This window comes from Oncorhynchus masou, chromosome 12 (assembly GCF_036934945.1).
Source record: "Oncorhynchus masou masou isolate Uvic2021 chromosome 12, UVic_Omas_1.1, whole genome shotgun sequence".
Taxonomy (NCBI): Eukaryota; Metazoa; Chordata; class Actinopteri; order Salmoniformes; family Salmonidae; genus Oncorhynchus; species Oncorhynchus masou.
Window position 1 is genome coordinate 49,919,590 of NC_088223.1, and position 27,204 is coordinate 49,946,793.

The 27,204-nt window shown below is 44.3% G+C and overlaps 3 protein-coding genes and 1 non-coding gene across 6 annotated transcripts; 2 read left to right on the top strand and 2 right to left on the bottom strand.

Annotated features, from left to right (window-relative positions):
* Positions 1 to 993: 993 nt before the first annotated feature.
* trnas-gcu (transfer RNA serine (anticodon GCU)) lies at positions 994 to 1,075 on the bottom strand. Its single transcript has one exon. It is a non-coding gene; the product is annotated as a tRNA-Ser (tRNA).
* Positions 1,076 to 3,920: 2,845 nt separating this feature from the next.
* Positions 3,921 to 12,697, top strand: LOC135550290 (dipeptidyl peptidase 3-like). Its single transcript, XM_064980955.1, has 18 exons — positions 3,921 to 4,110; positions 4,651 to 4,987; positions 5,163 to 5,252; positions 5,341 to 5,478; positions 5,600 to 5,674; positions 5,748 to 5,838; positions 7,130 to 7,260; positions 7,393 to 7,523; positions 7,639 to 7,697; positions 7,793 to 7,987; positions 9,680 to 9,792; positions 9,920 to 10,012; positions 10,306 to 10,368; positions 10,600 to 10,724; positions 10,887 to 11,007; positions 11,166 to 11,345; positions 11,480 to 11,642; positions 11,820 to 12,697. The coding sequence occupies exons 1-18, from the start codon at positions 4,067 to 4,069 to the stop codon at positions 11,960 to 11,962; spliced, it is 2,292 nt and encodes a 763-aa protein (XP_064837027.1). The 5' UTR covers positions 3,921 to 4,066; the 3' UTR covers positions 11,963 to 12,697.
* A 212-nt stretch (positions 12,698 to 12,909) lies between these two features.
* LOC135550289 (ras and Rab interactor 2-like) lies at positions 12,910 to 21,607 on the bottom strand. Of its 2 annotated transcripts, XM_064980953.1 has the most exons (10): positions 21,339 to 21,601; positions 19,376 to 19,570; positions 19,183 to 19,297; positions 18,995 to 19,067; positions 18,564 to 18,655; positions 17,366 to 18,415; positions 16,907 to 17,215; positions 16,668 to 16,799; positions 13,658 to 13,824; positions 12,910 to 13,456 (listed from the first exon to the last, which is right to left on the bottom strand). In XM_064980953.1, exons 2-10 carry the CDS (start codon positions 19,568 to 19,570, stop codon positions 13,142 to 13,144), a joined length of 2,448 nt encoding a protein of 815 aa, XP_064837025.1. In that variant the 5' UTR covers positions 21,339 to 21,601; the 3' UTR covers positions 12,910 to 13,141. The 2 variants fall into 2 exon arrangements, with proteins under 2 accessions (XP_064837025.1, XP_064837026.1); XM_064980954.1 differs by lacking the exons at positions 12,910 to 13,456; positions 13,658 to 13,824 and adding an exon at positions 13,857 to 14,341 and having other exon boundaries at positions 21,339 to 21,607.
* Positions 21,608 to 22,098: 491 nt separating this feature from the next.
* Positions 22,099 to 26,689, top strand: LOC135550291 (RNA-binding protein 4B-like). 2 transcript variants are annotated; one of them, XM_064980956.1, is made up of 4 exons: positions 22,099 to 22,142; positions 22,990 to 23,359; positions 24,721 to 25,621; positions 25,712 to 26,689. In XM_064980956.1, the coding sequence occupies exons 2-4, from the start codon at positions 23,002 to 23,004 to the stop codon at positions 26,004 to 26,006; spliced, it is 1,554 nt and encodes a 517-aa protein (XP_064837028.1). In that variant the 5' UTR covers positions 22,099 to 22,142; positions 22,990 to 23,001; the 3' UTR covers positions 26,007 to 26,689. The 2 variants fall into 2 exon arrangements, with proteins under 2 accessions (XP_064837028.1, XP_064837029.1); XM_064980957.1 differs by lacking the exon at positions 22,099 to 22,142 and adding an exon at positions 22,163 to 22,255.
* Positions 26,690 to 27,204: the final 515 nt, after the last annotated feature.

Below are 27,204 nucleotides of genomic sequence, written 5' to 3' on the forward strand. Positions count from 1 at the left end.
TTATTCTTATTGTATTCTTATTGTCTCGGCCTTTAATCATATGAACTAACAGGATTATAGAGCAAACAACGCAATTATCCCAACACAGGTTGTAATATGACTTTTTTTACTGGCTTCCCCAGTGATTTTACCCACGGATAGCTACTATACATAAGTGTTGGTATTACCGTTCGTCATTTCAGCATCATGAACCTGTCACACGCTGAAGGCCTTGGTCCAAAAGGTTCGCCACTGCGCAAACATGTCTATAATCGATATAAATACTGTTCAGGTATGAATGTTTTAGGAAGGAGTGTATATATTTGGCCTGGCGAAGCAGTGTTATGGGCTTACTGAATGGAAGCTGATAATTATGAGTTTTTTAGTACGCTGTTCTCGGCTGGTCTCCAGATGTAATTACGAGTCCTCGCTGTCCGAAACCGAGTTACGACCGACACAGACAAGACCAAGAGATTCAAAATGTGGTATTGAGACCGGACTCGTACTACAACACTAAATAAGTATACATGTTATTATTAGTTGACAGGTGTCTTTACTTCAACATTATTGTGTTTTGATATATTTCTAATAGCTTTTAAGACTTTTTCTGGTAGATGTTTTCTAAGACCATTTTCCATCTGACAAGAAATTAAAGCCTTTGCTTATTCCAAACTTTTAGGATGGAAAATGGTTGAACATTTTATATATTTGGTTCAGATTTGGACCGACAAAATCCCCCCAAAACATATGGAATTTTAGCTTTCATTTCACAATAAATATTATGTGCTCCTATTAACTTCAAGTTAGTACTTATATGGGGCTTTTTACATGGAAATGCAGCATGCCCAGTACTAGCCTAAATTACCAGGCTGTATAAAGCTATTCGCCTATGTCTTGCTTTTGTAATTCATATTATAAATAAATGCTGTTATAATTCACATGTAAAGTACCTTTTGCACACAGTCGTAGATACGAAACAACACCTACAAAAGTAATTGTTGGAAAAACATTTATCGACGAGGATGGGATTCGAACCCACGCGTGCAGAGCACAATGGATTAGCAGTCCATCGCCTTAACCACTCGGCCACCTCGTCAGTTAAAGTCATTGCGGAAAATATCAGTTTATATACATTTAAGCTACCGTAGTAAATCTAATGTAGCTATAGATTTATACAAAATTCTAAGGTGGGAAAAGCAGTCTCATCTCAGTCAGTTGCCACTGGGCGGTGTGCAAGATAGGCGTAAGCGGAATATTTGACGGAAATGCTAGCTAGCTGTCAGCAGTCTTTGCACAACAGAGCTATGGCAGTTTTTAAACTCACATTTATTGATTGAGTGGTCACTGTACAGTAAGCTAAAAAGTTTAAATCTTTATCATTGTAATAACGTGCAGTATTTAATAGGCTGTACATCAAAGTGTGTTAGTTAAGTTGAGTCCATTACATTTGTTGTAAAATTCACAATAGGACTTGTTTTGGAGAGATATATGGACCTTACAGAAATATTGGCTCCATTTCTTCTTGCCTGGAAACCCGATGTTGAATTGGAATGAATTCTATGTCTGGCAGAAAATAGCGTTTGTTTGAATCAGGAAAGTGTCCTCTCACGACCTCCACAAGACAGAATGTTGTCTATGAGATACCCTGTAAGAGCCTTATGCATAATAAATCCAATCAGTGTCATAAGTAAAACAGATTTGGTCATGTGGCAAGTATATTTTTGCCAATGGGATGAGTATTGAATACCAGCGGAGGTTATACACCATATAATCAGACGTTTATGGACACCCCTTCAAATTAGTGGATTCAGCTATTTCAGCCACACCTGTTTCTGACAGGTGTATAAAATTGGACATACCACCATGCAATCTCCATAGGAAAACATTTGGCAGTAGAATGGCCTTACTGAAGAGCTAAGTAACTTTCAACGTGGCACCATCATAGGATGCCACCTTTCCAACAAGTCAGTTCGTCAAATGTCTGCCGTGCTAGAGCTGCCCTAATCAACTATAAATGCTATTATTGTTTTTGGTATCTTTTATTGCAATGGTCAAAAACTATACAGCACAAGCAGACTTGAACATTGTTTGAGGGTTTTCATGATTTCACACTCACAGCCGAGGTCTTGCAAGGAATCGTGTCGATGACTGTTCTTCCTTCACAGGCTCCTGTTTTGGATTGGACAGTAACTGAAGGAGTGGGATGGGTTTTGTTTGTTGATGTGTCCAGTGACGTGTCCTTAAGTAAAAATACTTAAGTCGTTTTCGGGGATATCTGTACTTTACTTTACTATTTATATTTTTGACACTCGAGACCCAAACTGCTACAGACCTATATCTATCCTACGCTGCCTTTCTAAGGTCTTCGAAAGTCAAGTTAACAAACAGATTACCGACCATTTCGAAACCCACCGTACCTTCTCCGCTATGCAATCTGGTTTCAGATTTGGTCATGGCCATGCTCAAGGTCCTAAACGATATCATCATAACCGCCATCGATAAGAGACATTACTGTGCAGCCGTTTATCCCATGTGTATCTCTGTGTTGTTGTTTGTGTCGAACCGCTTTGCTTTATATTGGCCAGGTTGCAGGTGTAAATGAGAACGTGTTCTCAACTAACCTACCTGGTTAAATAAAGGTGAAATAAAATAAATACAAATAAATACTATTACTTAACTACATTCCTAAAGAAAATGATGAAAATGAAAATTACTCCATACATTTTCCCTGACACCCAAAAGTACTCGTTACATTTTTAATTCTTAGCAGGACAGGAAAATGGTCTAATTCACACACCTATCGAGAGAACATCCCTGGTCATCCCTACTGGCTCTGATCTGGCGGAGTCACTAAACACATGCTTCGTTTGTAAATTATGTCTGAGGGTTGGAGTGTGCCCCTGGCTATCGGTAAATTTAAAAAACAAGAAAATTGTGCCGTCTAGTTTGCTTAATATAAGTAATTAGAAATTATTTATAATTTTCCTTTCGATGCTTAAGTATATTTTATCAATTACATTTACTTTTGATACTTAAGTATATTTAAAACCAAATACTCAAGTAGGATTTTACTGGATGACTTTAACTTTAATCATTTTATATTAAGATATCTTTAGTTCTACTTAAGTATGATTATTGGGTACTTTTTTCCACAACAGGATGTGTCTATTTTTGTATTTTGTATGATGTTTTTCCTCGCTCAATACCCCGTCCAGTAGGTGGCGGTAATGCAGTATTTACATTGGATGCCGACTGCTTTTAAACCCCACCGAAGAAGGATACTGAGCTCACAATTTGACGTTCAGACTCGTCCACAAATAGATCAAGTTTATAGCCATTAGGCTACCTAGTGGTGTGAAACCGAGGCTTTCTGAAGCCTTTGGGGCTTTCACCAAATTGTGCCAAAAAACGGTTCATTACGCAGAGTTTTAAATACAATGGACATTAGTGACATCTGCTGGTCAGCAACGACAAGCAGCGGTTGATGTTCATATAGAATTGTTTTCAACAATATATCTAAAATCTATCAGTTACCGTACAGGTTCGCACCTTCCATTGTGCTCCCCTTTTTTGTTGTTGCTGTGAATCCCTTCTTTTTTGTTCTCAGAAACGGTGAATTGTATGGCATTTATGTAGGATGCGTAAGGCACACGTTTATACTTTACTCAATAAAACGAATTGTTTGAACAACAATGTGATGAAAGTGTATTTTTACATAAAAGATTTTTCAAATGAATATGCCTTAATCTTAATTCAACCCCAATCCCTGGTTGTAGTCCCTAGAAAGCCCAACACCCCTTGTCTAACCGTTCGACTGACCCTATGAAAGAATCCTAACTGAATGATTATGTGTCCAGTAGAGGTCAGTGTGTGAAAGCAAAGCAACGGAACCACGGCGAAATCTTGCGTTTGAAGAAAAGAAACACGTGATCAAACTGAGCTTTGGACGTAATTGATCAGGTGATAAAGTAACTTTGAAACGAGCATCAGTACTGTACATTGTTGTCGGATCACTAGTGCTTTGAAAACGTAATCGGAGCTCCGGTACCGATCGTCCCATCAATAAATATACCACAATCACTGCTGGATGTTTCGTTGTAACGTGATTCAAGGTTTGCGTATTTGGAAGAGGTAGCTACACACATTTTTTTTATGTAGCAAGCTACACAGGGACTCACAAAGCATTAGCTAGCTGACTGACTACTGGTAGCTAGCCTTGTCGAACACACGTGGTTTTGTAGGTAACGTTAGTTATAAAAAATATATATATTTGGTATAGGTACGCGAAGCTAGCTGTTAGCCTGTGTATAGTTAGATAGCTAGCTACCGGCTATTACCATGTGCTACTGTTAGATCATTGAAATTGTTTGTGGTTGCCAATTTCTCTAAGTGTATATGGTATATACTTGGGCGTTCCCTACCTTAGTTTGCTGGAAAGTTTAATCGAACTAACCTGGCTTTCGCTCGGATAGATGGATGGCACCTACTGTAACCGACACACTAGCTGTCTAGTTAGTTTTGATTGCAATGTATTTTAGTTGCCGCTAGGAAGGATGCTCGAAATGTGTCACTTGACGACTTGAGACGTACGTAACCTGTGTGTAAATCTACCCATGCAACTACAACTATTTCTTGATGCTAATAATACCATGCATTTTTGTTGACATCTAGCTACACATTCTCAGCTGTGAGCGTTGCGTCGAAAAGGAAGCCGCAAGCATCAAGACTGTTGTTCACCATGGTGGACTCTCAGTATTACCTCCCCAATGACATTGGGATCTCCGCGCTGGACTGTACTGAAGCGTTTCGCCTGCTGTCCCCTAGAGAACAGCTCTATGCGCACTACCTCTCCCGGTCTGCCTGGTACGGAGGACTGGCTGTGCTACTGCAGACCTCGCCCGAGTCTGCCTCCATCTTCGTTCTCTTACAGAGGCTGTTCCGCAAGCAGCCACCAGCACAACTGGGGAATGTGGCTACTGCAGCTGGACTCAGTCCTGAGGAGTACCAGGTAATGCAATAACCCACAGAGCCTGGAGAAAGAATGAGTCAAACAATTGTATACACCGTAGAATTGGAATGTCTAACCACACCCAGATGGTACAGGCTCAGCGATTTATCAGGTGACAGGTGCACAGGTCTCAGCCTGACTCCGAGATAATAATAGCTATTGGTTTTTTTGGCAGGCCTTTCTTGTTTATGCTGCTGGTCTCTATGCCAACATGGGCAACTACAAGTCATTTGGAGACACCAAGTTCATTCCCAACCTACCCAAGGTAGATCGTCCTCACTTTTTTTATGTCTGAATTATAAAAGCCTTGACGGAATGGTTATGTCCTCTAATAACCACACATTGCGGCGTAGGAGAACCTGAAGGCCCTTGTGTGGCAGAGCCAGGCCTTCCAGGACAGCCCCAGTGAGATGGAGGCCCTGTGGGACAGCTGCTCCACCCTCCTCTACTCCCTTGAGGACAAACAGAAACAGCTGGGCTTGGGGGACAAGGTAAGACCTCCTGGTGCCAAACACTCACCTCACGTTTGCCTTATGCTGTGTTGGGTCCGCTTAAATAAATCCTATGTACTGTAGTTGCTGATAATGATGTCGCTTTGTTTCTTGTCCGCAGGGAATCACCACGTACTTCTCGGGGAACTGTTGTTTGGAGGACGCCGAGTTGGCTCAGAAATTCTTGGACTCAAAGGTGTTTGTTCGTGTATTTAAGTTTGTTGTCTTGTGTTCGGATTGCAGGATTTAAAGTGTTGTCTCCTTTACAGAACCTGAGTGCCTACAACACGCGATTGTTCAAGAAGAAATCCGAAGGGAAGAGCTGCTATGAGGTGCGCCTTGCGTCTGCTGTGCAGGAGGGTGAGAGTGCCTTTTTCCTTTTTTTTAAAAGCTATGCGAATAAAGACGCGCTATAAATGATGTCGGAGCTCAAGCTCTGTATGCGTTTTGACTGGCGGTCGTCCTGGACTTAAGCATCCTCCAAAAACAGCATGCGACCAGAAGTTGCACCCATCCCTCCCGCTAATCGGGCAACTTTTGCACATCGTTGATCTGAGCGAGGGCAATGCTGTACATCTTAAGAGGACCCGATGTGTTTTGAAAGATGAGACGTTGGCGATTCAAATAAATACCTCTTTGATGAATTGCAAGCAAACTCAAAACAGCGGTGAGTCGAGAAAATGCATGTCACATTTCCTTATCGTTAAACTCATCACTACGTTTGATGTGCAGTTTACAAGATGACGTGGCGTCTTACCCTGGGTTGTTCTGAACAGAATGAGCCTGTTTGTCTGTTGTGATGAGAATTCATCAGGGAACACGCACTTGACCGCACGCTTGACGATTTTGTATGGCTGCCAAAATTGCGATCTCTTTCTCTGAATTGCCCCGTGAAAGCTTTAACACTGTAAGATGGTATTTTATAACATAGCTAGTCATGTTGGCAATAGAACAAGCGTTCAAATGATGCCCACCTGACCCAGGTTGCGATTTTTGTAGTGGGCCATTTTTGGATTGTGTAAATAACAACGATAATTGTGTGATGACAGAGATGCAGGGTTGTGTTCCAAACAAAACGACTACAAGTGTTCTTGCTCGAGTTCCTCAACGGCACACCTAGGAGAGCTCAAAAAAAGCACCTTATATTTAAAGACTCATAAGTGCATTGACGTTACTTAGGAACTGTGCACACCGTGGAGAGGTGTATATGTGTGGCCCTTGGAGACACCAGTTTGTCCTCACACTCAAACCCCTTGTCATTTGTTTGTTGTCTTATGTTGCACCAACCCGACATTTTCCAGGAATTGTCTTATATTACTGAATGTATCCCAGAGTATTTTCGGATTTCGTTGTCAACAAATGCAGCGAGAGGTACAGTTAATGTAAAATGCACATTGAATCAAGTGCAATGTTTGGATTCAGTCTTGATAGGTGAACTGTTGTCCTCGACTTTGGTCCAATCATTTTCTGATTATCTCAACTGTTCCCTTTTTTTAAAAATCGCTACCATGTTTACGCAGTTCATATTTCTTCTGTAAGGAACATCTCAATTTAGCCCTATCCATACAGGCCAATTCCTACACGTGTAAAGGGTTGACGTCAGTAATGAGTCCTCTCTTTATTAAATCAATTTTCTCTGTCATTGCTCTAGACTGTGCAGTGGATGGGGAGGGGGAGACCAGGTGCGGCAGATATAACTTTGAGGACCGTGTCTTCACGGTTTCCAGGGGAGACTATGATCACCTCATGAAGAAAGTGAGCGAAAATCTGGAGAAAGCTAAGGTCAGTTGAAATAGTATTTTAATTCAAATGTATGTTCATCCCTTATCGACGAAAGTACGTGACTCAAAACTACTCATGCGTCTTAACGTGTCAAGTTTGGTCCCATGCGAACCGTCTTCTCTTTAACGGAAGGACCACGCGGCCAATGAGAACCAGAAACGAATGCTGGAGGAATATTCGCGGAGTTTCACCTTTGGGTCCGTGGAGGCGCACAAGGAAGGCTCCCGTTTCTGGATCAAAGACAAGGGGCCCATTGTGGAGAGGTGAGAGAGCGCTGCCTTCCAGATTTGGCCTTCTGGTCTGTGGATCACAGAAGCAATCCCTTCCCCTGTCGTTTTTTTTCTCAACTTGATGTTTGTCTTTTCCTTTCTCTCCTAGTTATATTGGCTTTATCGAGAGCTACAGGGATCCCTTTGGTTCCAGGGGAGAGTTTGAAGGTACAAATTAAGAGGCAACGCAACCACTATTATCATTAGGTGTTTTTGAATACTCTTTTTGTGATCGCATCGGGGTTTGTCTCCTCTTTCCTCAGGTTTTGTTGCCGTGGTGAACAAGGCGATGAGCGAACGCTTCGCTAAGCTGGTGAGCTCAGCTGAAGTGCTTCTGCCAGAGCTGCCATGGCCAAAAGACTTTGAGAAGGACCGTTTCCTCCTGCCTGACTTCACCTCCCTGGACGTGCTGACGTTCGCTGGTAGCGGCATTCCAGCGGGCATTAACATTCCCAACTGTGAGTGCCACGGCCGAACTGACTCTTTATTCAGTTAATATTGACACGGCCGATCCACACCACACGTTGTTCGGGTCTCGAAAGGATCTCTAATGACTTCGACTTAATGTTGGTCAATTCCATGTGAAAAGGACCCAGGAGCACCAATATGTGAAGTTTATAGGAGCATGTCAAATGAACGTCGAGTCTGTTTTTGGATACATTTTCCAGCCATTTTCCATCTTAAAACTTAAACGATGGCTTTGATTTGTGGTCAAACAGAGAAAAAGGGTTCATAGAAAACATCCACCAGAGATGTTAAAAGTTATTATTGTCTTAAAAGTTATTGCAAATGCATCAAACCACCATGTTGAAGTAAAGACCCCCTGACAACTAATATCGACACTTACGTTTAGTTTGAGAAATGATTTGCCTTCTGTGAGAAACATTGTCATTCCGTTACCAAAAACCAACATCTTTAAGATATTTTCTCATTTATGAATGAACGTTCACAAAGTAACAAGTAAAGGTAGACCTACCAATTAGTGTTTTTACTAATATATTTTATTGTTTATGAATTTAGTGATTCAAACTCGAAATTATTTTACCGAATCGGGAACAGAATTACTGCATCTGAATTGGCTAGTGGGAAATCATAGTCACAAACCACAGTTAGGTCACCTGCTACTGCCTCACTCTCTCTCTCTCCCCTCTCTCTCTCTCCAGTTATTGTTACAGTACCTCTCCTGGCTCTTACTGACATCTACACATGAGCCTCCTCTCGTTCCGTTTACTTTAACCTGCATGCATGGACGTTTAAAAGTAGTTGAAATTTGGTCAGTCCGCCCTGGCTCTGTTTTCACCACGTCCACAGACATTTTTGGTCCGACCTTGATTTGGCTCAAACCTTAAGACGTCTGTGATTGGTTCAGATTTGATCCAGTCACCAATCAAAGACGTCTATGTTTCCCGACTTTGGACAGCACAGCGAAACAGATTACTATAGAGTACAATATAATGTACTGAACTTTACTGTACTGTGTTGTCCAGACATCTGAAACATAAACCTCTATGATTGGTTCAGATTGGGTCCAGACCAACTACGTTTGGTCTTGTTTGGGGCGGAGCTCATTAGAATAATAGCCAGGGTGTAGAATAATCCCCATATATGTAAAGGATGACATTGTGTATTTCTAACTTTTTTTCTTTCTGTACATATTCAGGATACATTACCATGAAGAGAATAGCATTTATATCCGTAATTATGCATTTCTGTGTTGTACAGATCAGTGACCCATAATGCAATTCCGTTACCGTAATTCTGTTACTGGGTGTAAATCCACTTCACTTAACTGTAGTTCGATAACCAAAATATTTAACTCGAGGTGTCGTATATCTGACACCACATTATTTCTGCAGACATCTTGGGATCTTAATTCAGAGTAGATATTAAACCGTTTTTGGAAAACGTGGTCGGGTAAAAACTGAGGGAGTTTCCATCGTCATTCTGTTACCAAACTTTGCACCTGCACATTTTTTCCAGTAAATGTGTTTCTGTGAAAAAATAAAAATTGTGTACATCTTTCAAATAAGTCCTAGTGCATAGTTTTATGGTCTGTTAAACGTTGATATCAATCTTTTTGGGGGGCATTTTAATTCCGCTACCATGGAATTATCCCCGTTATCTCTGAGTGTGTGTCTGTGTTTGTCTAGATGACGATATCAGACAGTCGGAGGGCTTTAAGAATGTCTCCCTGGGAAATGTTCTGGCTGTGGCATACGCTACCCAGAAAGACAAGCTCACCTTCCTGGATGAAGAAGACAAGGTAATCAACTTTCTAACCATGACTTTCGTGCCATACCAAATAACCACGAAGACTGAAAGGGGGGGGGTACAATTATGCCCATCAGATCTTTTTTTCCCCTTCAATGGTCTCTGTCTGTTTCTTTCAGGATGTGTACATTAAGTGGAAGGGGCCTTCCTTCGAGGTGCAGGTTGGCCTCCATGAGCTGCTGGGCCATGGCAGTGGAAAGCTCTTTGTCCAGGTGAGAGAGAGCCATCTCCATTCATGTTCATGTCCTGTATGGTCAGTCCTTGCATCTATAGCCCTTTCTATGAATTTGAGTGTTTTATGTTTCTCCAGCTCAATCGCCCAGCTGTTCACCACAACAGTGGCGGGGCGCCACCGTTTTATTGTTTGAACGGATTGCCCCTTTAGTGTGTTTAAAAAGTCTGGTTTAAAATCCATTGTGTTTACTGTTATGTAGTCTCTGAACGGGGGGATGCACAGTGCTTTGTGACTGATTGTGTTTTTTTTAATGTGTTGTCATGTGTACAGGATGAGAAGGGAACTTTCAACTTCGAGCAAGATAATGTTCGCAATCCTGAGACGGGAGAAAAGGTGAGCCTATATACCTCAGTCATTTGGGATCATACTTTTATTTATGTATATTTTCTTTATTCTTTCGCTTTGGTCTCGAGAGAGAATGATTTTGCGAGAGCGTGATGGATTGTTGTGGTTCAGTAAACTATATGTTTTAAGGCTGATGATCGTGACCAATGTTAAAATGTCTGGTTGCCGATGAAGGGGTTTAAGTGAGTATTGGTGTAGAGTATGGTTTCTGTGCTTCAGATCACCACCTGGTACAAAGGCAACGAAACATGGGACAGCAAATTCTCCACCATTTCTTGCTCCTATGAAGAGTGCAGGGCCGAGTGTGTGGGGCTCTACCTCTGTCTCAACAAACACGTGCTCAGGTCTGTTAGTCTGTGCTCTGGTCTGTTTAGCCGTGCTCTGGTCTGTTTAGCCATGCTCTGTAGTCACTAAACCTAAATTTTTAATATAAAAGCCGAATGTATTAACGGTGATCTTATGCGGGTCAGGACGCTCTAACGAGGATGTTGTCCCTGGGTTTGCAGTATCTTTGGCCATGAGGGCGAGGATGCAGAGGAGGTGGTGTACGTCAACTGGCTCAACATGGTGCGTGCTGGCCTGCTTGGGCTCGAGTTCTACACCTCCGAGAGCAAGAGCTGGAGACAGGTCAGCTACACTAAAGTTCAATCATTTACGAAGTACATCAGCCTCACTTGATCATGCTAGCTTTCTGACTCTATAGCTCATTGAATATCTTCCCCACTGCCTGTGTGTGTGTCTTATCCCGCTGTGTGTTTAACTAAACCCCCTGTTCTCTGTCTCAGGCCCACATGCAAGCTCGCTTTGTGATCCTGCGGGTGCTCCTGGAGGCTGGCGAGGGGCTGGTGACCCTGAAGGAGAGCACAGGAAAAGATGGGCGCCCAGATGCCCTTATAACGCTGGACTGCAGCAAGATCCACACTGTGGGCAAGGGTGCCATCGAGAGGTTCCTATGCAAACTACAGGTACCGCTGTAGAAGGCTTGGAAATGTCTTGATCGTGGCTGGGATTACCAGGATAGATAATCAGCCGTCAATATTCACAATAAAAGTTGAACAAAGTTTCCATTTTGACCCATTATTGTCTTTTGTCCCTGCAGGTCCTCAAGTCCACAGCCGATGTGGAGGGAGGCAGAGCTCTGTATGAGGGCTACTCGGCCGTGTCCGACGGTGGTTCTCACAACTTCCTGTGCCTGCGGGAGACGGTTCTCCAGCGCAAAGAGGCTCGCAAGATGTTTGTTCAGGCCAACACAAGGGTCAAAGGTTAGTCTTCCCTGTCTTAATGCCAAGAGGGTTATCCACATTTACATGGCACAGCTCTTCATGTCTAACATCGTCCTACTAAGTGGTCAACCTTCACGGAAAGATGGTGTATCACCCTAAACCATTCTACTGGCACACGTGTCCTTGGAATTCTTGTTGCGTGTTTGTCTGATGCAGGTGACAGTGTGGAGCTCGTGGAATACGAGGGCAGCGCGGCTGGACTGATTTGCTCTTTCACAGAACGGTTTGCCGACGACGCCGAGGAGGTGGAGGCCCACCTGCTAGAGCTGAACAAGAGGGATGCCCCCTGCTGGTTCTGAGTGAACGGTGCAGATACACAGCCAGAGCAGCGCTAAGACCCAGACATGCTGCCGTCATGCCCACGCCCACTCCTGACTGAGACACGCCCGGCCTGTGTGGACTTGTCATAGGAATTGATCTTTTGGTGCACTGTCAAAATGAATTTACAAATCAGTCGTGAGTGGAATGCGCAGGTGGTTATGGCTGTGATTTATGAGCCTGGAGACATTCTTTGCCCTCAGAGGCACAGTTTGTAACTACATTAAGCCCTTATCGTTATGCAGTTCTTCATTTCCCTCTGACGGTATCAGGAAGGATAGGAACGGTGTAAGCAATGTCATGCAAATTTGACAGCTGAAGGAACTCAAGTTCCTAGTGGTAGGAGCTTGGAGTCAGTTTGAAACGAGGCCAGGGTGTAGAAAAGAAAAGTGACTCAAGGGGACCATACACGGTTCGCCATCAACTAATCTGTCAATCAAGTCTAAACCAGTATATATTAACCTTTTTATGTCGACACTTTTCAATTGCTGTTTGTCTTAGAAAATTGACATTTTTGTTTTTAAAGAAGTCCCTCCCAATAATACTACTCATTGGTTAAGTTCTTTGTCCTTTGTGTCCAGGGCACTTGAAGCACTACTGTGACATGGTCAAAAGCAATGCATTTGTGAAAGGGTAGACAGTACTGTAAATTCTCTTGGTGAGGTTGGTAAGAAACAGCCTGCACAAAAATAAAATATCATTTTTTGTTCTTTTAATATCAATGTCTGTTCAGTTTGTTTCTCATGCATTATTAAAGGTATCTCAGGGAACTTGTGTAATGAGCTGCATGAACACATTGAAATAAGGGCATGCCTGGACACAGCCCTTAGCCATGGTAGATAGGCCATATATCACAAACCCCCAAGGTACCTTACTGCTATTATAAACTCTTTACCAACATAATTAGAGCAGTAAAAATAATTTGTCACACACGTGGTATACGGTCTGATATACCACGGCTATCAGCCAATCAGCATTCAGGGCTCGAACCAACCAGTTTATAATTTACACATAGGGAAAATGGTAAACAGAATGTCTAAGGTACTTTGCAATATCTACCCAGGCAAATGTTAATTTAACATATTTTAAGAATAAAGCACGAAGCAAGTCTTTCTTGCAGTTGAGTGGGGTTTAAGAAAATGTTCATAACGCGTGGGTACTCAAGGTGATTCCACAAGGTCCACAGCCACCTCTCTTGTTAGTTTGCAAGTCTTGAGTCCATCCTGTTTGGCTTTCTGGTATATGAGGGGTGTTCCACTGCTGCCTTGGCCCTGTAGGTCCTGGATCTGGGCCTGGGCTGGGAGGGCTTGAATCTCCCCCTCACTCCGCCAGTACAGCTTGAACAGTCCTGGGTCGTCCACCCCAAACTTAGCAGCACAGAGCTGGGTCAGGGCCTCCCCACTAACTCCTGCCCTCCACTGCAGGGTTTTTATCCAGCTGCTTTCTCCATCTTGAAACAGAACCTTGACAAACCTCTGCAACACACAATTAAAAGAAAGTTTCCCATGAGAACAGTTCACATCAAAGCAGTCCTACTGGTCACTTTGGGATACAGGGATTTCCAACTGTCACATATAATTTCACATACCTTCGGTATGTGTTGGTTTCTGTTTAGTGTTAGGGGTAGGTGTGTAATTCTATACAGCATTGGTGCTAATAAATAATTTGAGTCGTACCAGTTGCTGTTGTATTTTTTTCTGGCTCAGAGCCTGGCTGCTCCGGCGCCGGCTCCAGTCTTTCAGGGAGTCTCGGGCCCCCTGGGTCAGCCCGCTAGAGGGCATTTCTTCAGGCTGGCTCTGGATCAGGCACAGGCTGGCATACACACTGGTCAGGTAGTACCCACCTAGTACAAACATTGCAACACTGGATAATGATGGCTATTTGGCATCATATACTGTTTGAAATATTTCACATTTAAGGCATAAATACTTGTGTATATACAGTACCAGTCAAAAGTTTGGACACACCTACCTACTCATTCAACGGTTTTTCTTTATTTGTACTATTTTCAACATTATAGAATAATCCTGAAGACATCAACACTATGAAATGTCACATATGGAATCATGTATTAACCAAAAAAGTGTTAAAATATATTTTGATTTGTTTATATTTTAGATTCTTCAAATTAGCCACCCTTTGCCTTGATAACAGCTCTGCACACTTGGCATTCTCTCAACCAGCTTCACCTTGAATGCTTTTCCAAGTCTTGAAGGAGTTCCCACATATGCTGAGCACAAACTATCACAATTGGGTTGAGGTCGGGTGATTGTGGAGGCCAGGTCATCTGATGCAGCACTCCATCAATCTCCTTGGTCAAATAGCCCTTTCACAGCCTGGAGATGTGTTGGGTCATTGCCCTGTTGAAAAACAAATTATAGTCCCACTAAGCGCAAACCAGATGAGATGTCGTATCACTGCAAAATGCTGTGGTAGCCATGCTGGCTAAGTGTGCCTTAAATTCTAATTAAATCCCAGACAGTGTCACCAGCAAAGCACCCTCATGCTTCACGGTGGGAACCACAGATGCGGAGATCATTTGTTCACCTACTGTGCGTCTCACAAAGACACGGCGGTTGGAACCAAAAATCCCAAATTTGGACTCAGACCAAAAGACAGATTTCCACAGGTCGAAAGTCCATTGCTTGTGTTTCTTGGCCCAAGCACATCTCTTCTTATTATTGGTGTCCTTTAGCAGTGGTTATTTGTAGTAAATGGACTGCGAAGGCATGATTCACGCAGTCTCCTCTGAACAGTTGATGTTGAGATGTGTCTGTTACTTGAACTCTGTGAAGCATTTATTTGGGCTGCAATTTCTGAGGCTGGTAACTCAAATGAACTTAGAGTCTTCTTTTCTTGTGGTGGTTCTCATGAGAGCCTGTTTCATCATAGCACTTGAAGAAACTTTCAAAGTTCTTGAAATTTTCTGGATTGACTCACATTCATGTCTTAAAGTCATGATGGACTGTCATTTCTCTTTGCTTATTTGAGCTGTTCTTGCCATAATATGGACTTGGTCTTTTACCAAATAGGGTTATCTTTTTTTATTTTATTTTATTTTATTTCACCTTTATTTAACCAGGTAGGCTAGTTGAGAACAAGTTCTCATTTGCAACTGCGACCTGGCCAAGATAAAGCTTAGCAGTGTGAACAGACAAAACAGAGTTACACATGGAGTAAACAATTAACAAGTCAATAACACAGTACAAAAAAAGGCGAGTCTATATACATTGTGTGCAAAAGGCATGAGGAGGTAGACGAATAATTACAATTTTGCAGATTAGCACTGGAGTGTTAAATGATCAGATGGTCATGTACAGGTAGAGATACTGGTGTGCAAAAGAGCAGAAAAGTAAATAAATAAAAACAGTGTGGGGATGAGGTAGGTGAAAATGGGTGGGCTATTTACCAATAGACTATGTACTGCTGCAGCGATCGGTTAGCTGCTCAGATAGCACATGTTTGAAGTTGGTGAGGGAGATAAAAGTCTCCAACTTCAGGGATTTTTGCAATTCGTTCCAGTCACAGGCAGCAGAGTACTGGAACGAAAGGCAGCCAAATGAGGTGTTGGCTTTAGGGATGATCAGTGAGATACACCTGCTGGAGCGCGTGCTACGGATGGGTGTTGCCATCGTGACCAGTGAACTGAGATAAGGCGGAGCTTTACCTAGCATGGACTTGTAGATGACCTGGAGCCAGTGGGTCTGGCGACGAATATGTAGCGAGGGCCAGCCGACTAGAGCATACAAGTCGCAGTGGTGGGTGGTATAAGGTGCTTTAGTGACAAAAAGGATGGCACTGTGATAAACTGCATCCAGTTTGCTGAGTAGAGTGTTGGAGGCAATTTTGTAGATGACATCGCCGAAGTCGAGGATCGGTAGGATAGTCAGTTTTACTAGGGTAAGTTTGGCGGCGTGAGTGAAGGAGGCTTTGTTGCGGAATAGAAAGCCGACTCTTGATTTGATTTTCGATTGGAGATGTTTGATATGAGTCTGGAAGGAGAGTTTACAGTCTAGCCAGACACCTAGGTACTTATAGGTGTCCACATATTCAAGGTCTGTATACCACAACACAAATGCTTGGCTCAAACACATTAAGAAGGAAAGAAATTCCACAAATGAACAAGGCACACCTGTTAATTTAAATGTATTCCAGGTGACTACCTCATGAAGCTGGTTGAGAGAATGCCAAGTGTATGCAAAGCTGTCATCAAGGCAAAGGGTGGCTACTTTGAAGAATAAAATATATTTGATTTGTTAAACTTTTTTTTTGGTTCCTACATGTGGTTAGAGCGTTGAGCCAGTAACTGAAAGGTTGCTGTATTGAATCCCTGAGCTGACAAGGTAAAAATCTGTCGTTCTGCCCCTGAGCAAGGCAGTTAACCCACTGTTCCCCGGGCGCCGAAGACGTGGATTTCAATTATGGCAGCCCCCCACACCTCTCTGTGTTGGGTTAAATGCAGAAGACACCTTTCAGTTGAATGCATTAAGTTGTACACCTGACTAGGTATCCCCTTTCCCTGATTACATGGGTTAGTTCATAGTTTTGATGTCTTCACTATTATTCTACAATATAGAAAATAGTTTTTAAAAATTGAGAAAAACCCTGGAATGAGAAGGTGTGTCCAAACTTTTGACTGGTACTGTAGTTGTGGTTAACGGTTTGATTGTTTTCTGTCAGCCTTACCCTCCCCTGTCAGCCACGATGACTCCAGCAGCTCCATCATGTACTCCACCTCCACAGACAGCTCTGGCATGTTACACTGTACAATGACATAGGACAGGGCTGGTAGGAAGTCATCTGCACCGAATTCCTTGCCTGCTCATGGAGACAAAACAACTTTACCACGAATGGAAGGGATAGCAGCTGTTGGTTCTGTAAGGTTTATTTCTTTACCATGTTCTCTCATTAAAAAAATCCCTCACCTGAATTGTCCGTCATGGCTTTATAGATGAGCTTGCAGACCTGCAGTAGCAGCACAACCTTGTCAATGGGCGAGTAAGCCCGCCTCATGAGAGCTAACTTCTGCCGCACCTTCTCCACACCGGCAGCATCCGGCACTCCCACCCGCACTCCAAAACACTCCAACGGTGTCTTTCCCCTCGCCACAGCCAGGCTCTCTGCCATGCTCTGGGTGGAACCGTCTCGCTCATGCAGAGTTTGCAGTGTCCTGTCTATCTGTCCCTTCAGAGGTTTCAGCACACAGCGGAACATGGCTTTCTCCAGCACCAGGTCTGCACACAAACACACATTCATGAGGTCACATGTCATTATCTGTAGAGAGAAACATGGTAGCAATAGTTGTATTTAAAATTACTGGGCATATTTTTACTGTTTATTTGACTAATGCCTGCTGTTTGCATTGGGGATCAATGTTGCTGTACCTTTCTCATCATCAGGCACCATGGTCTCAATTGGGGGTTCTAGGTCTCCACAGTCCAGCAGGAAGGTCTTGGCCTGGGAGAGGAAGAAGCGAATGCCCTGCAGTAGCTCTACGCTAGATCTCTGGCACTGAGGCTTGATCGCCTCCCGCTGCTGCCTGAGGAAATCCTGCACCAGGACACCAAACGCAATCCTCCTGTCACGGGACAGGTCCTCCACCAGCCTCGCCACACGCTTCTCTGGCACAAAGAAGGACACGAAGACTGCACTCAGCTTGCGCAGGACTGAGACGGGCTGGCGTGGGGGCAAGGTGCATGGGGGTGAGGGGTTACTGGTGCCCCTGGTGAGGGGATTTCGCTCTGAGCTCTCCTCTGCCTCCTCCAGGCTGCTGAGGGAACTGCTGCTGTCCAGCTCACTCAGGGAGGGAGCATGCCTCTGCTCCAGCAGGAGACCCTCCTCCTCCTCACCTCCTTTTTCCTGGGCCAGTCCCTGCAGGAGACCTAAGGGCACATGGTAGTCCTCCTCTGCAGTGGGAGACAGTGTGGGTGTGACCCTGGTCTTCTGCGGAAGAACTGGAAGAACCAAGCATGGCTGCAAATAGTCTGAGTCCTCCTGGACGGGTGCTGTCTCTCCCTCACCCTCCACTCTGGCTTCTACTGCTCCACTGGCCCGCTGGACCTTCTTGCTCTTAATGTTTTTCTTGGCCAGCAGAGGTGGGGGAGGGGGAGGGGCAACTGGTGGGGACAAAGGGCTAGAGTTCTCAGTCGAGACACGCACCTTGACGCTGCGCTTGAACTGGTGGCGTTTGTGCAGTGCAGGATGGGATTGCAGGAAGAGTGGGTTAATGAAACAGAGAGCCCCTTGGCCTGCTGCCCCACAGTTCAGCTCCCGGGGGCTGCGTGTTTGGATGGGGCAGAACTCCTGGAACAGGGTGGGGCTCTCCTGGGGCGTGGCACAGTCCTCAGGGGTGGGGCTAGGGGGCAGTGGTGCCGCCTCGACTGGTGGGGGCCCATTGCGTGGACCTCTGAAGTTCAGCTGGGAACTCCAGAACTCTGAATGAAAAATAAGCAAAACTGTGTCGGCAATACTTCCTCAACGCTATCCTTGACGAGTTGTGTACGGTACACAATGGCAGCTAGCATTACAACGATTGCCAACATCTTGGTTGATCAGACCTCTGAGCCACTCTGTGGTACCTACCCACGCCCATGTGTGAAATGGACTCCAGCTGTTTGTGGGATGAAGCCTTGACTATGGCCTCAGGGAGCTCCAGTGGGAAGGGCAACACATCCCTGAAATAGACAGCACATGGGTTTTATAAACAGGTCTAATTCTAGTAGGATATGATTTGGACCAATAATGAGAGATAATGCAGATCTAGATGGATAACACTGGTTGACATTAGTTGTCTAAATGTCCTAAACCCATTCTACAGTGAAGCCAAGAATCACTGCTCTTTATTTAGCTTTACGTATCGGCCATCAAGGCCATCGGGAAACAGCAGTGTGCGGGATTCTTCTTTTTTTCCCCTCATCTTATTCAACTGTTACCATGCACCTGCAACAAAGAGAGCTCAGATGTGCAAGTGCCTTTTGAGTTTTGAACTGTGAAGCCAAGTAAAAAGCCCATACCGGCTAACACAGTAGAAGGCAATGAGCCGGAAGAGGTCAGGGAAACCGATAGCCGCTTTCTCCAAAGAGAAGGCTGTGAATGGAAGGGAGACGGAGGAGCATATACAAGGTCATTAGTTAAAAGCCCTTGTTATTCATATCAACAAGCTGTAGATACAACATCCCTGCCTTGTTCTTTCATCACTCACTGGAGTCCACTTCGCGGAGGACAAATTGTTTGACAAAGGAGGGAACGCTGTCGTCTGCAAGCCTGACACACAGCACTTTCTTCTGCGAGGTGTTGGACTTGCGCACCAGAAAGGTCTACAGAAAGGCAGAGATATACACACTTAGGTTGTGTTTTGTGTGTGCGCGTCAGTGCGGTGTGCGTGCGTGTCTCACCCCAGGCGGCTCCCGCTGTAGGATGTGCAGAGCGGTGGCAGAGTTGATGGACAGCTGCAGCCAGACGGGGTGTGTGAGAAGCAGACGGTCCAGCACACTGATGTTCTTCAGGGAGCCACGCTGAGGACAAGCCCGACTCTTTCCTACCAGCTCCCCGACCGGCTCAGGGAAATCATACACCGGGTCCTCCTGCATCTGTGGAACAGAGTGTACAGCATGCACAAACAGGTACTGTATGGTATCTATGCACCATGCAGTTATGTGGTTAGGCTTTAAGGACAAGTTGCCACAATGATGCTTCCCATTCTGCTCTTCATCATACCAATGCTTCGGAATCAGCACTCTTCCTGTTCTTTTCTGGCGCCACTAGCAGTCCTCATGTCATGACGTGCCCTGTGTTCCGTGCTGACCACTACTTCTCCATAATTTTGGGAAACTCCCACACCCTATTCCTTCCTCAGAGTAATCTGGAGGGTGTATGTCATCAGAGTAAGACTCACCACAATTGCGAGGGTGTTGTAACGTGTGCATATCCTAAGGATCCTACCATCAACAGTGAACTTGCTAGGACTGAAGTATCATTTTGTGTTCGCTTGTTAAACCCTTTGAATGTGAGAAGGTGCGGCTATATTTTAACAGAGGTGGTTTATATGCACAGGCTGTTATTATGGGAAATGACAAGGATGTCTATTCCTCCAACTTCCCTCCAGGGATTTGCTGCTGCTGTATAAGACAGTCCTGAGTCCAACACAATATTTGAGAGAAGGGGTGGTGATGCTGGCTGCCCAACTTCCCGCAAGAAGTTTGGCAAGTCTAGACTTGGTGAGGTGGTAGAGACAGGCACTGAAAACACTCCAAACCTACTGAGCCGTGTGCGAAAATGCAAATCTAACTTTGAAACAACTGAGAGGTGCAAGTCTAAAATGTAAGGCAGTATCTTCAATTTGAATTCATAAGAATGCAACAAAATGTCCAGAATGAATAGCCTATACCAGAGCCCACTTTTGAACCTCGTGAGACTATTGTAGTACTGACAATAAAACAACTGTGACCTGACAGGACCTGAATATATCACCATAACTACATAAAGTTGTAATACCAAACAAGCATTTTTATTATTGGTTTATTACTGGAGTTATACCGTTTTTTTATGTTGGGGAACCACAGGTGAAAAATATAGGCATAATTAACCGTCGACTATATTGTAATAACAGACCATGAAATCAAAGGTTATTTCAGTAAATAGAACATTTTGATTTTGTACATTTTTTTATGATAATAATACAATTACACCATTATATTTGTGGACATGGTATTGGCCTCCAACTTAAAGGGCATTCATTTTTGGAATTATAATATGTAGGCTACCCATTGATTCTTGAGGAATATAACCTATGAATGCATCATGAGCTTAGTTCAACTGTAGCACCCCATCAGAACCACAAAAAAAGAGATCAAATCACATTTTATTTGTCACATGTTTTGTAAGCAACAGGTAAAGACTAACAGTGAAATGATACTTACAGGCACTTCCCAACAAGGCAGAGAGAAAAAATATAAATAATAGAAACAATAACACAAAGAATAAATAAACAATGAGTCGCAATAACTTGGCTATATACCCGGGGTACCAGTACAGAGTCCATGTGCATGGGTACAAGGTAATTGAGGTAGATTATGTACATGTATGTAAGGGTAAAGTGACTAGGCAACAGTATAGATAATAAACAGTAGCAGCAGCGTATGTGATGAGTCAAGAGTTAGTGATGAGTCAAGAGTTACTGACACGTCTGTAACTCTGTAAGAGGTAACTCTGTAAAACTCTGTAACTTCTGTGATATGTACTCTTTTTTACATACCTTCAGTTAATCGGTGCCAGGTCTCGTGATTTCAGTAATCAAACAAAGATTCAACTGTTTCTTATTTTACACTTTAAAATAAATGGCGACATGACAAAATGTACCTTAATCTTTCCGGTCCCCTGTCGTGTGAGAGGTTATGCTGAATAGCCAACTGTAAATTCCACTTAATCCCTGGATGTCCAAATGCCACAGAAACGACTAATAGACAACTTTAATAGACCGATATCTTTTGACATGCCATGTCTGGACTGTCCAGGCAGAGATCTCTCTGTGTAGCTGTGATTCAGAAGTTCCTCGCATTCCTCTGCTCTGTCTTCCTTATATTTTCCACTCACAGTTTGGTGAGAAACAAACCTGGCTGGGACCAAGGCTAAATACGCATGCGCCCGTAACCACCTTGTGAAACATGTCCTGAATACAGTATTGTCAACGGGAAAATCGCCACTATGACACAATTCAAATCTATTGTTTATTCTGTCCTTTGTGAAAGAGGGTTATATAATTAATCTGCATAAATTATTTCTAAGCTTCTGAGTGGTCATCATCACCATTGTAAACAAATGTATGCAGCAGTCAGTAAACAGGTCAATATTTTACAGAACAAATGTCCGTTTCATTTGGCACACAGATTTTGCAACGGAGACTTAGATAGACCGACATGTTAAATGCAACAATAAGAAGGACCTAAATGGTTGAAACACTAAGTGGTAGCCTATTTGTTGTACACGCCACTCAAACAATTTCCTCATGTTCTGATGCTCACATTGTAGCAAAAATATTGTAGCCAGCCTTGTGCAGCATTAAAATCACGGGTTCTGCTCCAGTCTGTTGTAGGAACTATCACACTTCACTTGCTCAAAGATCGGAACCGGATGTGGTCATTGAAAATATTGCACCGCGTTTAGGTAAGATGGAAGCGCAGTGTGCTTCGCTATTTTTTTGTTGGTTTGAGTTAAACTATTGTTATTTTTTTGTTGAACTCGGCAATTGTTATGAATACACAATGGGGTGTTAAAATGTACAGTATGCTCTAAATTGTTGCAAATATATGTAACCGCTTATGAAAACGCGACGCAAGATTGCTAGCTTAGCTAGCCAGCAAGCTAACTTGGTTAGCTACTGTTGCTAACTCCAATCCGCGCCGATTTGATCATTTTCGCTAGCGTGCCTAGATTTATCTTGTGACCTCAACTAATTTAGGTTTTGTAATATACAGCAGTTTCTGTGGATTCTATGACCATCTCATGTTTCCCGATCTGTTGTTGCCAAGCATCTCCGAATTGATGCCACCTCGACTCGATAAGGGGGGGAGGGAACTAACAGTAACTAGTTGGTTAATTTAGCATTGCAAATGCTAGCAAGCTTTGCAAATATTAGCCAATTAACTGAATCATTGCCAGCAGGTTTGACCATGGACTAGTTTAGCTTCATGTTTAAAAAAAAATGTTAATTACACGTCAAGTTCGATTAAACTACTATATTCATTATTTGCCTATAGAGTACACGTCCCTTTTCAGTTCTGTCATTTAAAAAAATAATTTAAGAACAAATTCTTATTTACGATGACTGCCTACACCGGCCAAACCCTGAGCAAATTGTGCGCTGCCCTACGGGACTCCCAATTATGGCCGGTTGTGATACAGCCTGGATTCGAACCAGGGTGTCTGTAGTGATGCCTTAGACCGCTGCGTCACCAGCTGAAAGATAAACTAACTTAGCTAGTTCAGTGACACCCTCCTGTTCTTTCCCCAGGTGTGCCCAGCCATGGAGTCGACAGATAAGAACAATGCTATAAAGCTCTTTGTGGGGAACCTGGCGTTGGACACCTCTCAGGAGGACCTGACACAGCTCTTTGGGCCATACGGACAGGTGGTCACCTGTAGTTTACTCAGGCAGTTTGCCTTCATCCACCTTCAGGGAGATGGTGCTGCTGATCGAGCCATAAGAGAACTGAATGGACGGGAGTTCCGTGGCCGCAACCTAGTGGTTGAAGAGTCCCGCGGGCGGCCCCTGAACTCCACCAAGGTGTTTGTTGGGAACCTTAGTGCCATGTGTTCTGCTGAGGACCTACAAGAGCTCTTTCAGACCTTTGGGAAAGTTCTGGAGTGTGATAAGGTCAAAGGTGAGCCATGTTGTTTCCCCACGCCTTTTCATGCATTTACTTTGTCTACATACAGCAAAACTTCAAATTTAGTAAATAGACTAAATGTTCTTGTTTGTAGCTAGGTCTCCATCCACTTGTCAATGTTTTTTGTTTTGTTACTTTTACCCCCATTTCTCCCCAATTTCGTGGTATCCAATTGTCTTCTCTTTGCTGCAACTCCCGTATGGACTCAGGAGGGGCGACGTTTGAGAGCCTTGCGTCCTCCGAAACCCAACCAAGCCTCACTGCTTCTTGACACAGTGCCCACTTAACCCGGAAGCCAGCCGCACCAATGTGTCGGAGGAAGCACCTGGTGATGGTGTCAGCGTGCACTGCGCCCGGCCTGCCACAGGAGTCGCTAGTGTGCGATGGGACAAGGACAACCCTGCCGGCCTATGCGACAGAGCCTGGACTCGAACCCAGAATTTTTAGTGGCACAGCGATGCAGTGCCTTAGACCAATGCGCCACTCTGGAGGCACCTTGAAAGATTTAAGCGAATAATCTAATATTCGCACAAAAAAATATGCCCATTTTCATGGCAGAGCTGTTTCCATCAGACTGGCTTGTTGCGGATAAAAAGCTGTGCGTATTGACTGCACATAAAAAGCACTGTCGTATAACTTAATTTGCCAAATAGAAAAACGAAGTTCTATGTGTCGCCAGCCCATTTTTAACTCTGATGGTTTTGAGATAATCAACCAATTTGCCCACTGGTCTTGGCACATGCTCTCACGGGTAAAGTTCAGAGGGTACATGATGAGATTATGGACACGAGCAGGATTATTTTTATTGGTCAATTTGTCAAGAGTATCTCGACGTAATTGACAGCCAAGCACCGATCATCATATTACCAGCTTTCAAATTAAGATATTTAATGGAACCACGCTGTGAAGTTCATCACTTATTGTCTGTAATGCTTTTTCACCTCGTAGTAGGAGGGCCACACAACATAGCATCGCGTGAATGGAAGTTTACTTCGCTATGATGGTTATTATACAAGCAATTGGTAAAATAATATATATATATATATATATCCACCAACGTTTGTCACACGCATTATATTTTAGTCCCGCCCCCCCACACACACACACACACAATTGTTGCATGTATTTTGTTTTGTTAACATTTAGGAAAGTGTACAGACAATTTGGGTGGCAGGTAGCCTAAAGGTTCAAAAGAAACACTTTTTTTTTTTTTAGCTGTTTCTGTCAGGCTTATCTGGAGTTTATTTTTTAAATTAATCCAACAGATACTTCCTCTCATAAAAATAGTTGAGTGGAAACAGTTTGGTGGTTAAATTCATTAGCTCGGTGTGTTGTCCTCCTGTGCTTGTTTACAGCGAGGCTCTCTTCCTCGGCGGGCTATGCCTTTGTGCACATGGAGCGGAAGGAGGATGCGCTGCAGGCTATCGAGGCCCTCCATGGTACCACCTTCAAAGGCCGACCCCTCTCTGTGGAGCTCTCCAATGTGCAGCCCAGTAAACCCACCACGACTACAGCCAAGGTCCCCGTTATGAGTCACTATGCCACTGAAAGCCCCTCCATCAACCCTCATATGGAGCACCACCAGAGTCAGGCTGCTGTTCTGGCTGCTGCCGTTGCTGCAGCTGCAGGTCTGCCTCTTCAGGTGCAGCAGAGCTTGCACAACTCTGTCTACAACACAACGAGCTTTGATCCCACCTACGCTGCGCTAAAGGGCATGACGGCAGCCAGCGCCACAGATGGTACTCCAGTGAGCCCTGCGGTCTACGGTGCCCTCGCCAGCCAGGTATACGGCTCTGTTGCGGATCAGGTATACGACTCTATAGCCAACCAGGCCTCCGCCTATCAGAGTTCAGCGACACCGGACGCAGAAGGTTACAGTAACCAGTACGACGGCGCAGCTGGGGAGGCATCGTCAGCCCAGGCAGCTGGAAACCCGGCCTACGGCGGGGCCTCTGCTTTCTACAACGGTAGCTCCGCCTATGGCTCCACAGGGGGTGCAGACCCCACTGCCCAGGCCATCTTTGAGGCAGCACGGGCCCGCTTCTTCCAGCAGGGCCAGCAGGTTCTAGCTGAGCAGCAGGCGGGGACTAAGTCAGGGGACAGGGACCGCAGCCCCGTGCGGCGCTCCGCCCCTCTGCTGCCTGACCCCGTGCCCCAGCCCTTTCCCCAGCCACGCCCCAAACGCCGTGCCCTCCTCCCAACGCCACCCGGCCGACCAGAGGACCCTGCGGCTGCTGACGGAGACCCCATTGCCAGGTACGTGATGCACCTCTGAGAAATGCCTTGATATTTGCACTTTTTGAGGCAGTTTTGATATTTTGAATGCGTTATTTTTCTCAACTTCAGATGCTATGCAGAGTACTATCAGCAGGTCCAGCAGTACCAACAGTACCAGCAGTACCAACAACAGTACCAACAGTACCAGTATGGCTACCCACCACCAGCCCCGACCCAGATGCCCCCCACGATGCCCACCCATCAGATGCCTGTGCAGGCCCCGCCCCCGACGGAGGCCCCGCCCCCAGGGCCTGCCACCTATGCCCCAGCTAGAGCGTATGAGCCACCTTCATCACACAAGGAGCCCCTCCTCCGCCGCCCTGACTACTCCCACCTCCACATGCCAGAGCCCCCCTACCGATAACCCTTTAGATTGCAGTGTGTGTGTGTGTGTGGGTTTTGAATGTTGTGTGTGTGTGTGAGAGTAGTTCTGGTCCGACTGTGCATCACTGCAAAGTGCCCATTTATAAGTCCCCTGTTCTGCAGCTTTTCGTATCTGAACACATTTCTAACTAGTTAATTTGACTTTATTGTAGGCCTGGTCTTGATAAGAAAGCTGCCCCACAAAACAGTAATCTGTATTGGGAAGTCGTTATGGTAGTTTCTTCTTGATTGTGTTGCGTACTGGGTGCTCTTTAACTACAAGTAATCCTTATTCATCCCCTACATTTTAGTTTAGCAAAACAAATTCTCAAATTTGCAAGAATATTCATCCATACCAGAGGAGTGCCTTGTTAAAAGCCTAGCTGGAATATTTTGTCAAATACATTTGTGTGTGTGTGTGTGAGAGCATGGAAAGGAAGTGCCCAAATCAATCCATGCATTTTGATAGCAGGCTCTTGCCTCTATCCTCGAGGTGACCTTTAGCTCCCCCAAATTTAACCATTAGTACACGTGTATAGATGAGAATTTTTATTTTTCCATTGGCCAGATTCCATTTGTTTTTATTTGTATTGCCTTCATCAAAGACTTACTATGGAAATTCAATGTACCAATAGGTTCCAGCGTAATGTAGATATTTGGGTAATAAAGTGGTTATTGGGTTTAGCACTTGTTTTTTTTTTTTTTTTTTAAAGCAAGGGGCAAAGTAGCTTTACGTAAGGTAATCTGGACATAAGGACCGGTGTGAGTGCATGTGTGTATGTGTGGGCATGTGTAAACCATCTAGGGGAACAATATAAGCGTTTTTGATAAGTCACTTTTTATAACAATCACAGGAATACACACACACACAGACCTCAGTCATCAGTCTTTCTCTCCATAAAGTGTGGTGCTGGGGCTTTGGGAGAGACACTCGGGCGCTTTACTTGCACCGGGAAAAAAGGGGGGGAAATCACTTTTTCCTTGCACACAGCCAGCCTCTGGGGAATGTAGTCCTTGCCCATGTCTCACATGACCTTCTGTTAGATCTGATCAACCTCTCAGATAGAAAGGCCAACAAAGCAGACCATTTTAGTATCTGATAGTCTAGCTTCAAACTCACATTTTTCTTGGGGAACTAGTTTTTAATTTGCAGCCTGTGATACATGAATGCTTTCCTCTATTTGTATTATACCATGAAT

What these genes read in the sequence shown, in the direction of transcription:
- LOC135550290 (XM_064980955.1), top strand. Translation starts at nt 4,067, where the DNA reads ATGTTTCGTTGTAACGTGATTCAAGGTTTGCGTATTTGGAAGAG. An exon ending in TCAGTCCTGAGGAGTACCAG is followed by an intron (nt 4,988 to 5,162) that starts GTAATGCAATAA and finishes TTTTTTTGGCAG; the next exon opens with GCCTTTCTTGTTTATGCTGC. An exon ending in AAGGGGCCCATTGTGGAGAG is followed by an intron (nt 7,524 to 7,638) that starts GTGAGAGAGCGC and finishes TTTCTCTCCTAG; the next exon opens with TTATATTGGCTTTATCGAGA.
- LOC135550289 (XM_064980953.1), bottom strand. Translation starts at nt 19,570, where the DNA reads ATGCAGGAGGACCCGGTGTATGATTTCCCTGAGCCGGTCGGGGAGCTG. An exon ending in CATTTCACACATGGGCGTGG is followed by an intron (nt 18,416 to 18,563) that starts GTAGGTACCACA and finishes TTTTTCATTCAG; the next exon opens with AGTTCTGGAGTTCCCAGCTG. An exon ending in ATCGTGGCTGACAGGGGAGG is followed by an intron (nt 13,825 to 16,667) that starts GTAAGGCTGACA and finishes TGTTTGTACTAG; the next exon opens with GTGGGTACTACCTGACCAGT.
- LOC135550291 (XM_064980956.1), top strand. Translation starts at nt 23,002, where the DNA reads ATGGAGTCGACAGATAAGAACAATGCTATAAAGCTCTTTGTGGGGAAC. An exon ending in GGAGTGTGATAAGGTCAAAG is followed by an intron (nt 23,360 to 24,720) that starts GTGAGCCATGTT and finishes GCTTGTTTACAG; the next exon opens with CGAGGCTCTCTTCCTCGGCG. An exon ending in GACGGAGACCCCATTGCCAG is followed by an intron (nt 25,622 to 25,711) that starts GTACGTGATGCA and finishes TCTCAACTTCAG; the next exon opens with ATGCTATGCAGAGTACTATC.